General features: G+C 39.2%; 1 protein-coding gene across 6 annotated transcripts in view; it reads left to right on the top strand.

The window, feature by feature from the left end:
- The window catches only part of JADE3 (jade family PHD finger 3), a 66,157-nt gene that overhangs the window by 22,877 nt on the left and 29,904 nt on the right, over positions 1 to 13,376 (top strand). For 5 of the 6 annotated variants that reach the window (XM_039570771.1, XM_039570437.1, XM_010394179.4 and 2 more), the window contains 2 exons: positions 10,159 to 10,218; positions 11,346 to 11,428. In XM_039570771.1, coding sequence (XP_039426705.1) covers positions 10,170 to 10,218; positions 11,346 to 11,428 — 132 coding nt within the window. In that variant the 5' untranslated portion in view covers positions 10,159 to 10,169. Of the gene's footprint in view, positions 1 to 1,815; positions 1,960 to 10,158; positions 10,219 to 11,345; positions 11,429 to 13,376 lie in introns of those variants that run through there. The other variant, XM_019282831.3, reaches the window with a different exon arrangement.

The following is a 13,376-nucleotide window of genomic DNA, read 5'->3' as shown; positions in this document are numbered from 1 at the left end:
GTAGAATGATGATGGTCTAGTCTTACTTATTTAAATCCTGTTTATTTCCACAGGACAGAAGAGGAAGGAGGAATTTAGAGGAATGTTAATGGTCAGTCCTGATAAGTGTGTCCCTCATTAAAAAATATAAAAGTACTTTGGCTTCAACTCGGCCATTTGATGAGAAATTGAACCTTATGTGGTTTTCAGGATGCTTCTCTTGACTGCTTTCCCAAACAAGATGTGGTATTTTTGAAACCTTGGGAAAATACAATCATCCTTTCCTCTTTTCAGGGTAGTGTCAGCCCCAGTGGACAAGTCTGTTATTTATTTAGTATTGCTGCACCTCATGTTATGACAGAGAAAAATTCTTTTCTTTGACTTTACTTTGTACGTAAAATGGACAAACGTCAGTTGACCACACTATCTCTTTCATAATGTTTTTTTCCCCACCTCAGTTTGATGATATAGAGAAACCTGGAATGGCATTTATTTTTATAAATCTATTTTAAATCTCTTTGGCTAAAAGACCCTCTGTGTCCTTTGATGCGTTGTATATTACGGATTGTAGTACATAATATTAGTTTAATTGACCAGACATTAAAGTTAATTTTAATTCATTAGTTATTAAGACAGATATTTTGTCTCCTCAAAAGGTTTTTTAAACTAAAAAGTATTTTAAGGAACTTTATAGTAAATGTTTTCTCCTGTTGTGATGTGTTCCGGTTTGGCCTCAGTGTCAGGGTGTTTTGATACAGAGAACCAAAATAATAGTGCAATTGCATATATACGTGTTGTGTGAAATGCTAGAAAATGTAGTAGAATTCAACCAGAGATTTGAAATATTCCAAATACTTTTTAGAGTTCTGGCCGTGACAGTACATTCCCTTTAATTTCTCCTATCCAGTGGTCCCCCCAGTGCACTCTTTTTACTTGAGAAAAACTTCAGTGTCCAGATTGTTTATTTCAACTTGTAAATGACAACCATTTCTTGTCAGATAAGGAAAGAAATTATCAACTTAATGTTTTCTGTAGGAAAATATTTGTGTTCTTACTTTCTTTGAGTAGAGTATAAAAATGCATATTGATGTTTTCTGCCTTTTACAATCCCTCAAGTTTTGTTGGTGATAAAAAATTTTGCAGTGAAATGGTTAGCCTCTTCAAAGCATTATAAGCAAGAAAAAAATGAGTCAAAACAGATAAAATATTTAATGCAGGTTGCTGTTGATTCTTTTATTTGAGATTTGGAAAGAACAAAGCAAGAACAGTGAAACCTACTTTAATATATTTATTAGGGAGTACCAAAAAATTAAATTACTATTTTAAGCAAGTGTTTTGTAGCATATGAGGACTTTTGCCTATGCTATTAATAGAAGAGTTGTTTTTCATAATCCCAAATAGTGCATACATTTCTAGATCCTTTCTTCTTTGATAATATTTCCTGCTTGTGATCCTAGCTGCAGTACTAGTTCCTGCACCTGTATTTTGTCATGAAAGCATGCATTAGTACAGCTGAAGAACAGAGAAAGATGCAAGTGGGCAACTGCTGGCAGCATCAGGCACATGGGGCAAAGTGGGCTTCACTTGAACTAGTCTAATACTGGTTATTGCTTAATTTTCACGTAAGTAGCGACACTTCTGTGGGATTTTCTTTTCTCCTCATCTTCCCCCTCCCTGCAGTTTCATCACTGTGCAACAGCAGGACAATACTTAGTGACTTAGTGCATCACAGGGATTTTTCTGATTTTTCTTCTGTTTGTTTCCGCATGTGCATCAGCAGGAAGGGCAGTGAGTGGCAAGGTTGCAGAATATGCGCTTGAGAGACCTGGATGCAGCTGCCTGCTGGTGCTGGAGGCTCCCGGAGTGATGTACGGCTGCTCTGCGCTGCAGCTCTGAAACGTCAGGGCTTTCAGTGCTTGCTTAATATGAGCTTATCATGAGGGTAGATACAGTGAAGACTGAAAAACACTTAGAGCCAAGGTAATGTGTATCATACCAGTTCTTAAAATAGAAAGCCCAGCTACGCGCTCAGAGGTTTTTCTGCTCAGTCATATCAGTGAAGTGTGTGCTGCTCCTATTTCTTGCCAGTGCTTGGCGTGCCCGTGACTGCAGTCTCCTTGCAGATAAAAGGCACGTGGCTGTCTTTAGGTGTCGAACCCCCTGGGCAGTCAGCCCCTTGTTTGCCTGGCTTAGCACAGGGTGTGATGACCTGTACTGGTCCATTTTTAGTAGCAGTGCATCTGTATCAGTCTTTCTTCAAAGCAGACGTTGTCCTTAGCTTCATTTAATAAGTGGGCTTGTGGGATTTTCTTTTCTTCTTTTGTCCCTTGGTTCTTGAATGTCTTAGTGTTAAATCAGGTATGAATTTTCTTCCAAGGAAGCCCTGTAAGACAGGCAGCACATGATCAATAACTGCATCTCCCAAGCTGAGGGCTCTTCTGAGCAAATGAGCTTCCTGAGCAGGAGTAACTGGGGTTGTTGCTTTCCATGGCACTTAGTGCAGGTGTGGTTAGAGGGCCGTATGTGAACTGGCCCTGCCTCTTGGGTGCTTCCTTCAGGGATCAATTAGCTGCTGTGTTGTTTCCAGCAGCCTGACAAGAGACAGTTTGTGTGCTGCTGACCTGAGGAAGTGAGAGCTGTTGTGGCTTCCCTCTGTTGACAATGTCCTGCTGGCCACCTCAGCAGGTGGTGGTGCTTGTGTGTTCGATATCACTGTGACTTGCTGTTGGGAACTTGTTCCTCGTTTCTTCATGCTGGGGACTTTGTTGCTCTCCCAGAGGGGGGACCTACAGCAGCAGGATGAACCTGGCTGGGGTGGGCAGGCACAGTACACTGCTGAGGGCCATGACTCCCTTTCCTGAGGGATGTACCCTCATTTTAGCCTTTTCTCTGCCTGGGAGTGATGCCAGGGGAGGGTGAGAGGAGCTGGGAGGTGTGTGTGAGGAGTGTTCACCAGGGTGCAGCCGGGCAGAACACACTTCAGGCGTGTAAGCATGGCAATGCCAGGCAGCACCAGACTGGTTATGGTTCTAGGGCAGGAAGTGATTTTTTTCTTCCTTTTTTTATTTTGTATTAAAAGCAGACTTCCATTCAAGTGCAACATGGTGTTTTGAAGGAAATAATTTTGTGTGTCCAAATCTCTGCTGCTGTTTTAGGAAAATGATAGTCCTGTTGATAAACAGCTGGTATAAAACTAGTGTTGTGTTCAGGAGTAGAAAATTGATAATGAGGACTGAAGCAGAGAGTAGCTCAGAACCTCATACACAGTGGTGTATTTGCTTGAATTAAAGACAGTCTGATGTTGTTTATTTTTGTTTTAATTGACTGCCCAGATCAGTATCGTCTTCAGGATACTAATGCTAAAACTGCGTGTTTAATGGACAGAAATATTTCCATGTCAGCCTGACCCACTTGGCTCCTCTGTGTACAGGCCAACGTGTAGCTTGCCTCAAAGATGAAAATAAGGCTGCTCAGTTACTGCTGGGTGTCAGGAAAGCACTGGGAAGACATTGCAGTTTAATTTCTTCGTAGCCTCTTGGAGAGTTTCTGTAGAGGTAATGGTGGCACTGCACGTGTTGACTTGTTCTTCTGAGGATTGCTGATTTTTAACAAGCTGCTTAGTGTGAGGCAATTTAGAAGGCCTCTGGTGTAAATCTGCTCCCCTACCCTTGCAGTGGGTCAGTGCATGGATGTGGTACCAGAAATTAAAACTGTACTTCTGTTTTCGAGGTAGGAAAGGTGCTTGGGGTGTGCTGTATTTTATAGTGACATCAAAGCATGTTATAAATGTGAAGTAGCATCACTTACCCTCTTTTTATACTTGGAAGGCAAAGTGATGGTCATTAAGTACTTTGCACTAGACTGAATGATGGAGCATCATGGTAGAAGGGCACATGAAATGATGTCAGGGTTCCCTTTTGGCCCATAATCCACAAATGAATGTGTGTGTGGGTGATTATATTTGGGGTTTCTTCATCCTAGTTTTATGATCTATTGGATGACTTCAGTCCAGAATTTAACAATTTCAGGAGATAAGTCATGTTGGAATATGATATTTTGGACTTATTTTTTTCTTCTCATTTTTAAACCTACAGTAGCTTTGAGGCAGCTGCCAAATTGCTTTCTATTAAGAGGTAACATACAAGGAAGACAGAGCTTGAGACTATGTCTTGTTGCTGCTGCATTTCATATAGACCCATGTTATTAGCCAGATTTCTGTAATGTGCACTTCCTTGCTAGCTACAATTATTTATTGCCTAATGACAAAGGCATTGTCTGTTGCTGGTATTGCTGCTTCTAAAAATTGGTGCATTCCTCCTTTGTTGAATTACAGATCATTATGTTAATCAAGACTTAGTATGAAATAGTAGCAAGAAAAATTTTATTTTCTGGTAGGCCCTGAACAGTCTTCAGAAAATAATACATTATTTTATTTTGGGAGTTAGGGGAGACCGGGATAGACATGGTCACTCTATTGTGGGCTTCTTGAGTAGACTAGGAGTACACTATGAATTTTAAAGAATTTTGTAGTTAGAGTGAAATAAAAAAGCAATCACAGAATTGTTAATGTTGTTACTTTGTTTGCTGAACATCCTCTTCTGTGAATTGTTTAACTTCTCAAACATTTTCAGTGTAGCAAATACTGCTAAAGCAGGTTCTAAGTGAGTATTTTTTCCAGTTTATATAGCCTTTTTGTGAGATTGGATAGGATATTAAAAAATAATAATAAAAAACCCAAACACGAGTGATCTCTCTTCCTCTAGTTATTTGAAAGGTTGTATTAACTCTATTCATATTTCGTAATTTCCCTGGCAGTTGACTATGAAATCTGACCTATTTAAATGGTTTTACTGTACTACATTTCCTGGAGACCTTTCAAGATAATTTGCTTCCTAATCTAAATTTAACAGTTACATAAACCACATTTTGGAGACTTGGAAATTGCTACCTACTGCCTCTGCCTTTTTTTTTTGTAGACAAGCCATATTGTAAAAATGTAAGTACAGAATTTTCATCTGAAATTTGCATGTAGCTTGTCACTTGGTTTTCATACATAGATGCTGTTTTTCTTTTTAATAAAATAAAGTAGGTTACTTTTTGTCCCACTTGAAAATTTCCATAGTGTTGTGGCCAATTCCATTTTTGTCAGGCTATTTTAAGATGTGAAGAAGTAAAATATTGCAGGTCTAGGATATATTTGCTTTGCAGTTCCTTGAATTTTCTGGTTCTGTTTTTTCCATCTCTATAGGTCCTAACAGGTACTGAGTAGCATATGGATATGTTTAACCTTTGTCTGCAACAAACTGAAGCCAGGAAGAACTGCTACTCTTTGGAGATACTGTTTTGTTCAGAAATCTTGGCTGGCTCTAAGGATTCATTTTGTGTGCTTGTCACTGATGTCTTGCCTGATCTGCTGTACAAATTCAGACTCTGTGATACCTCATCCTTGTGTCTGCTGTTACCAATGAACTATCCAGAGGAATGTATTAAAAAAAGAGGCTAAATGTAATAGTTTATTTGGTAAATGTAGTTGTTTACTCTGATGCAAATTGAAAATGAAAAAATATTTGTTTGTCTTGTTTCTGCAGGTATTTGAAATGGGTTTTTGTTTTGGATAAGGCTCTGAAATTTTGTTACCTGTCTGCTACTTACATGTGCTGCTTGAGTGATTTTTTTGAGTAATCCATGGTAACTAGCTTTTCAAAAGTGGGAAGTGCCTTAAGTCAGTGCAACACTGATTTTCCTCAGGGTCAGGAGAGAATGGTGGTAGAGGCAAATGGCTGCTTCTTGTTCACTTTATCAGTGCAGATACTTGTGAATAAGCAAAAAGGATCAAATGAAACTTAGAAATGATTCATTACCTACATATCCCTTAGATTTATGGAAATACCAGTGTTACCATCTTAAGATTCTTGCACATGCTGGCTGAGGTGTTGATTCCTCTTAGCCTGAGATCCATGTTTTAATTTCAGCCAGGTGAGTGCAGGGTGGCTTTTTCTTGGCTTTCCTTGAAAGTGCAGTGATGTGTTGGATACAAGCATTGGTTCTGTCTCCAGGACAAAATTTCCCGACATGTACAGTAGCCTTCTGGAAGCCAGGGAAAGCTGGCAAGCGCAATGTTGCTGTCTGTGGCTGAGGTTTTCCTTGGGTTGTTTTCTGCTTAAACACACAGAAGTGTTCAGGGCATCTTGACCTGTGTTCAGTCGTTAAGGTGACAGCAGGGAATGAGGCTGATTTCTCTTTTTTAAAGTTGCAGTTCAGGTCTTAAGCTGTTTCAAGCAGATTGGGCATAAATGTGCAGCCATGGTTTGGCAAATCAGAAGTGCAACAGGTGTGGAATATAGTTCAAGTTTAGGAATAACTGTAGTAATTCATATTAAAAATGATGCCAGCAAATGTTTCATTGCAGTAATTGCCTGGAGAGTTGAACATCTTTTGTCTTGTGACATGATGATTTCTTAATGTTGCTTCTGTATTTTGGTTTTTATTTAGAAGATCCCTGAAGGTGGGCATCTTTAGAATTTGTATATGTTGTCGTACAAGTGATTGATAAGCTGTTAGTCCCTCTGTGATGAAAAAAAAAAAAAGAAAAGAAAAAGATGATAATTTTTGAGGTAATCTGTGTTTGCCTATATGGCCTGTGTACTCTTCAAGTCCATAGCCAAAGCACCCCTGCTTACTTTCTAAGGTAACGAGAACCATGATCCAGTGACTGAGAAATAAGGATTTTCTCCAGGCATTTTGAGGGGGGTGGAGCCACATCTCTTTAGCTCTTCACCAATATTTCAGTCTTGAGTTGCTTTACTCTCCCTGGTTTTCTTAGCTTGTACGTTGGAACTACTAGAAAGTTTAAATCTTAAAAAACTTTAAGTCTATTCAAACAAGAAGTTCAGCATGCACATTTGCAAAATGCCTGGACAAACTGAAGGATGCCAGTCTGCTTTGGGGATTTAGGACTGAAGCTGGGAAAGTTTGACATCAATTTCCACAGTGGGGGGGTGATATGTGTGTGTCTCCTGTTTTTCTGAACTGAGCAGCTTCTGATTCTTCAAAGGCAGGTGAGGTGTGATGTAGGAGCTTTCCCACTGAAAGGATGTTACTTTGGGATCCCTCCCTAATGTCTAGGGAATGGAAGCATCATTATCAGTGAGCCTTTCTGATGAGCCCTCATGCTTTAGGGTGGAAATGAGCTGGAAGTTGTGTGTCAGTCCCAGTGTACACAAGGTACAGCAAAGGGGTTCTCCGTTAAAAAGAAGAGTGAAATCCCCTGTAGAGGTAGTCTCTGCTGATTGGTGCTGAGGGTCTGGGTCCTCCTGCCTCACATGGGGACATAGAGTGAACTTGTAGCCTGTTAGTCACTTAAATAACCTGTCTTACCAAACACAGTACACCTGTAATTTTTTGTGACTGTGGATTTTTATTCACTGTTGATGTGGTAAATATTGCTGAAATCCAGTACTATTAACTATTCAGGGCTTTTTGCCCTCAGTGACTACTTTTTCTCTCTGCTATCATGGAGGTGTAAATCTCTTGCCTAAGCTGCTACAAATCCAGTTCTCAAATAGCAGCTTGTTACTTTTGTTTAGTTTTTGTTTGTTTGTTTGTTTTTCCACTCTCATGGAGTTGTTGGCAGAGGTGTGCTTTCTGTTCTGAAGTTTTTGTTACACTTGCTATTTCTGTGTAAGCTGTCTTTGAAGCGTAGACATCTCTGCTCTTCTTTCCCAGTTGCCCAGGCGGAAGTCCAGGCTTTCTGGGTGTTCTGTCCTGTAGCTGGCTCTCTCAACCTCATGTTTGACCCTACTTTGATTGCTCATGTTGTGCTCTGCAGATAGCTGTCCTTAGTACAGAATGAAAAGGTTTTATTGCTGCATGTTTATATAGACTCTAAGAGATGGGAATTGCCTGCCATAAGCTTTTGTCACCTTTTAACAATTGCTCAAAAATTCACCTGAACATAAAACCAAAGCAAGCAGCAAGCACTTTTATTTCTTGCTAAGACATGGAAGTGGGCAGTACTGCTTGGCTCACCTAGGTGCTTCTTTTTGTTGTCTCCCAATGTCTCATAAGATACCTGATGGCCTTTAAGCACATGTTGTTTGGAAGTGAAGCCTGCCAGCAGATAAGTTGTCATGAGCAGAACCTGCTTTTTTTAGGGAGAGTTGCATGCTCCACGGGGCTGGGTTTGGCCTGGAGTGCAAGCTCTTAAACAGGCAGTACAATTTTATTTGCTCTTGATTAAAATCCATGCCTTTAAACTTTGCAAGTTGGCAATATGAAAATAGTCTTCTAGACCTGCCTTCATTACCCTGCAGCAAACCTCAAGTCTGGTATCGCCAAAACATGTAAAAAGACAAGTCCTTCTGACCCCAGTGCTTTCTACCTGTTGAACAGCTTTTGTCCAAGAGCTTAATGGAAGTTTCTTCATCTGTACAAGCGACCTTACATTGCTTGCTGGAAGCAAAGCCCTGTGGTGGTTTGGGTATTCTAATTTTTGATGTTGGTCTTTTCTTGTACACTGGTCTGCACATACAGCATGGCTGCCTTGTCTCCCCTATGTTGCCTGAGCTGTGAGAAGGTGAATTAATGTGGAATTATTTGTTGTGTAATGGAATTTTATACCCTGCTTAAGGGATGATGCAAATTACCTTTGTCCTGTGTCTTTCTGTCTTCCCCCTCCCCTGCCAGGTTAAATACCTGACTCAGAAGTTCTGTATCTGCTTTCTTGAAAATGGGAAGCATTGCTTCCTTTGTCAGCTTTCAGGAGTGTGGACAATGTCTTTTTTTTGTAACAGGTTGAAAGGATTGATTTAAACTTCGAGTGATCACTGCATTTAGATTCAGTAAACTCACTCCCTTAAATACAAAGACTGCTGAAATTTTCCGCTAAATTAAACACTTGTGCTGCAAACAATTCAATTTCAATCTCTTCAAAGCCTTTGGGCAGGCTTCTTTTATCTGGAAATCTTGTTTATCCCGTGGTATTTGGATAATCTCAAGACCCATTGTACAGTAACTAATGTGGAGTGCTTATCAAATGGGATATTTAGCTGTGTTGCTTTTTTAATGGCGTGTGGTTATGTTTAAGCAATGAAGCTGCTTGTATTTCAGGTATAGGCAAGCTGGCACTTAGAGTACTGCAGACATTTCAGGTTCAGATATCTGTAGCTTACTTGTGCAGATCTTCTGCTTAAAAACAAACAAAAAAACCTGAAGAGAGTTCTTGTCTATTCCTGCAGAATTACTTTTTACTTCTTTTCTCTATTGATTTTCTCATTCATTCCATTACAAACATAGGGGTGATTTTTATTTACTGCTATTAATTGTAAACGGTTATTGAACCTTATTTAACAAACGTAACATTGAATATTATAGAGTGGCAGGACTAATAAGAATGTATATGGATTTTTCTTGGCACTTGTTTAGAGTATGTATCTGATAACTGTTTTGATTTTTCTTTTAAGTAGAGGTGCAGAAATTTGTTTTTCCCTTCTCTCTGTAGCATTACATGGTCAAAAATGAATTTCAAAAAGCTCAATACCTTTTTTTAATGCAAGTGGTGCAGTGCCACTGAAGTATACTCTTGATCAATTCTCAAACTTCTGGAAACCACATTTCTTGTGAAATAAATGGTGATCAGTCACTACTTTCTATGATTGTCGCTATTTAAAATCTACCTCTTGCTTTGTATCGATGCCTTAGGGTTTCTTTGTGCTTTGTTTTGTTTGTTTGTTTGTTTAGGGTTTTTTAAGGTGTGTTATCATTCTAAATCCTTGCCTTGCTGTGCATCCACCTTATTTCCTGGCCTCCACCCGTCTCTCAGCTAGCTACTGCCACCATGGCAACTCTTCCTCCAGCTGAACAGATGGGACATTGAGTCGAGCAGTGCACCGCTCATGCCCTGCCGGGAATCAGCTGGCGGGTTGCACTTATTTCTGCAAAATTAAAAGCAAGCTCTGCCCAGCAGAGGCATGCTGGTTTTGGGGGTGCTCAGTTTCACAAATAATACTGTGATATAATAGTTGCCTGCAGAAATAAAACATAGTGACTGAACTGGGATTATTTCTATGCTTGAGACCTCTTCAGAGGAGCTTTGCCTTTAGTGTGAAGAACTTGGCATCAGCCAGCAGCTGGTGATTTTCTGGTAGAATGGTTGCCATAAACTTTTTTTTTTCTCTTTAGGATGCGTCAGGATGAAACGCCACAGGCATCTAAGCACCAGTGACAGTTCAGACAATGAGAGTAAGTAATACCTGCTAGTTTTCCTTTGGTCTATCACCCGCTTGTGGTTTCCTTGTGTGGTTTGAGGGGAAACTGTTTCACCTCTTAAAATTTAGAAGAAAAATGTTTCTTGATTGATTGCTTTTTGCATTTGTGGCCTTCAGTGTTCTGAACCATGTTACCAGAGGAAAATAAGGCAAAGGATCTTATAAGGGGAATTTTGAGTATACTTTAAATTTCCAGAGAAACTCATATCTTTCTCATTCATAGCTGGCAAGAAAAAATTTGTAAATCAAGAGAAATTTTACTGCCCAGGGTTCTATTCTTGTGATTACTCTTTTAAAAAGCATCCTGTTGTCTCATGTTGTGCAGAGCTTCAATGTTATAATAGTTGGGGGTGGCAAGTTATTTGAGCATTGATGTGTTAGAATTATAATCAGTATATTGATTGTTATGTTATCTCATACTGGTTCTTGATCTACTCCACTTCAGTCTGTTAAATAATTTAGTAAAGTTACATTTTAACTGTTCCTTGGCAGATGTCTTCCTGAATATCTTCCCATTTTATCTGCAAAAAGCCCAAAACAGAACAACCCTGTATGGCAGGGTATTGTTTGTTTCTTATAAACCTATGCCTACCTAATAGCTCTATACATAATAATAATTCATTGCAAGTCATTGATGTATCCTCTGCTGAAATAACATTTTGCCAGAAACTTCCAAGATATCACCCTATGGGTTTTTTGCATCTCTCATCAGCACATTTTAGTATCATTGCTTTGTTCTTTGGGGGAGGGGGGAGGTTGAGCATTTTCAAACTCTGTTTTACTCTTCCTTCCACTTTGTTAGAAGGGAACTAAATGAAGGAAAGCAGTCTGTCTGCTTGTTTCTGTTTACTCATGCTTGCGTTGGGCAGAGCAGAATGTACCCATAAGCTTGGTGTGCTGTGGTTTTATAAAGAACAAGTGGAACAGGAGGAGCTGAAATTAAGCCTACAGACTGCCTAACAGGTTTTTTTTGCCCACATCTTGTCAAAAATTGTAATTCAAGAGATTGGAGCGACTTGTGTTTTACTGGAAAAATTAAATGAATTTAACTGAGCTATAATGATCCTTTTTAATTTCTTTTTTTTTTTTTTTTTTTAACAGGTCCTTCCACTTCCTTTTCTTCTTGTTCTAAATACAGGAGCAAGTCAAAAACACCAGCAAATGAACAAAAGAAGCCTGCTGAGGTAAGAACTGGGTTGGTCACTAGTAGTTTTCTGTCATGCAGTTTTCATGTTTCTGAGCCTTGAAGTAGGGAGCTATGAATCGGTTGCTGGTGAGTCCTTTTGCCACCTGTTAAATTCTCTGTGAATCCACATTTTCTTCACTGTGAGTATTACAGGAACTCTGGTGTTTGATGTACCAAAATGATTTACGGCATTTGCAGACAGTAACATGTAGTTTGTCCTTTCCCTGAAATTTTAGTATCATTTTGAAATTGGCAAAAGCTGGTATGGTCTTAGGATTCGAGAGTATAGCACAGAAAAGTGGTTCATATATGTTTGGGAAGGCTACTGTCTTTCTGCTTTAGGATTAAACAGTGGGACAATTAAGTGGGTAGGATATGTATATGCAGTGTTTGCTCTGCTACTTTGTTACTCTTGGCTTTTTACTGTCAGCAAAGCTTTTTTTTTTTTACTCTGCTGTCTCCACCTGTTAGAACCTCAACACCTATCACCACTGTCACTGGACCTGTATTGACCCATTTAATAAATTGGCATTCATGCACAATTCAGTGCCCAAAGCCATCCTGTCAACCACTCCACTGGTAGCCCGTCTTAGTGGAATATTTGTTGGCTGCCTTCTTCAGATTTTATGCTTGCTTTCTTGAGGGCTGAAGTCAGATACTAACTGCAAATAGGAGAAATATTTCTTGTAGCTAATTCCCCTTACTTGTTATCACATTGCCTCTGAATGAGTCCTTCAGAATTTTGGTATCACTGCTGAAAAAAGACTGACAAAACCCACTTTATTTCTATAGAATTTAAAGTTATGTCCCAGAAGTTGTGTACTTTACCAGCAGCTTTTTACCTGAGTGGTTACTTACTGCTGTGCAAGGTTGTGTGAAATGTGTGGATTGTGCTCCTATAGCTTAAGCTATTCAGCAAACATACTTCATGCTTCTTTTCTAAATGCTGCTAACTAGATGGGTTTGTTTTGGTAAGAACAAGGTAAATGATGCAGAATGTGTCATTTCTTTGGGAGCTTAATTCTTACTGCAAGTCAATTCAAGAAAACTCACTTATTTCTAAAATAAAATGCTAAAAAAGTTCTAAAAAATAAAATTGTCTAGAACTAGCTACATAGTGTTTTATTTGCAGCCACCAAGAAAGTTAAGAAAAGCCCACTAAGCTTTTTGCCTTTAAAATGTTATGAGGATTATGGTTCTGTAAGAATTTTAATCTTAAGACAGCTTGTGGCTACTGAGGTCTTGTAAGTGTTGCTCATGTGTGCCTAGGCAGTAGCTTTGTTACCAGTCAAGCTGTGCTAATGGGAGCTGAAGCACATACATTGCCAGGCTTGTTGGTGTTTCACATACACCTCAGTGCTAGTCCCTTCCCAATCCCTTCTTTCTGCCCGGCCATCCAGTTTCCTTGTTGTATGTCTTCGCCTTAGGGATTGCCCTATTACAGCCTTCTTTGAGTTTGCTGCATTCTGTCTCTATGTGCATATGTACATTAAAACAATAATTATGAAGATGTGGTCCAGGTATGTAGCGTACAAGTGTTGTTTACGTAACCTCTAGGAATTAAAACGAGCAGTGTTTTCAGTTCCTCCTTTTGAGATCATCTTTGCTGCTTTCCACCAGTTCCAAGGCAAAATCTTGATTCCTTTAATGCTTGAAAACATAAAACTTGGAAGAACAAAATCTGGAATATACACTTGAAATTTAAAAAGTCTATTTCATAATGTAATCCTTCTAATAATACTAGAATCTCTTTGTCGTATTTGATTTAAGATCCCCCTCCCAGGGGGGGAAAAAGAAGGAAAAAAAAAAAAGGAAAGAAATTGCAAACTTTAGAATATATACTCTTTGGAAAGAGTGTCCTGAGTACAATATTTAAAAGATCTCTGAAACAAATTAAGTTCTCCTGGAAAGGGAATGGAAGGGAAGGTGACAGTAGTAAGCTCTAC

This window comes from Corvus cornix, chromosome 1 (genome assembly GCF_000738735.6).
Source record: "Corvus cornix cornix isolate S_Up_H32 chromosome 1, ASM73873v5, whole genome shotgun sequence".
Taxonomy (NCBI): Eukaryota; Metazoa; Chordata; class Aves; order Passeriformes; family Corvidae; genus Corvus; species Corvus cornix.
This window is presented reverse-complemented; position numbering and strand designations above follow the sequence as displayed.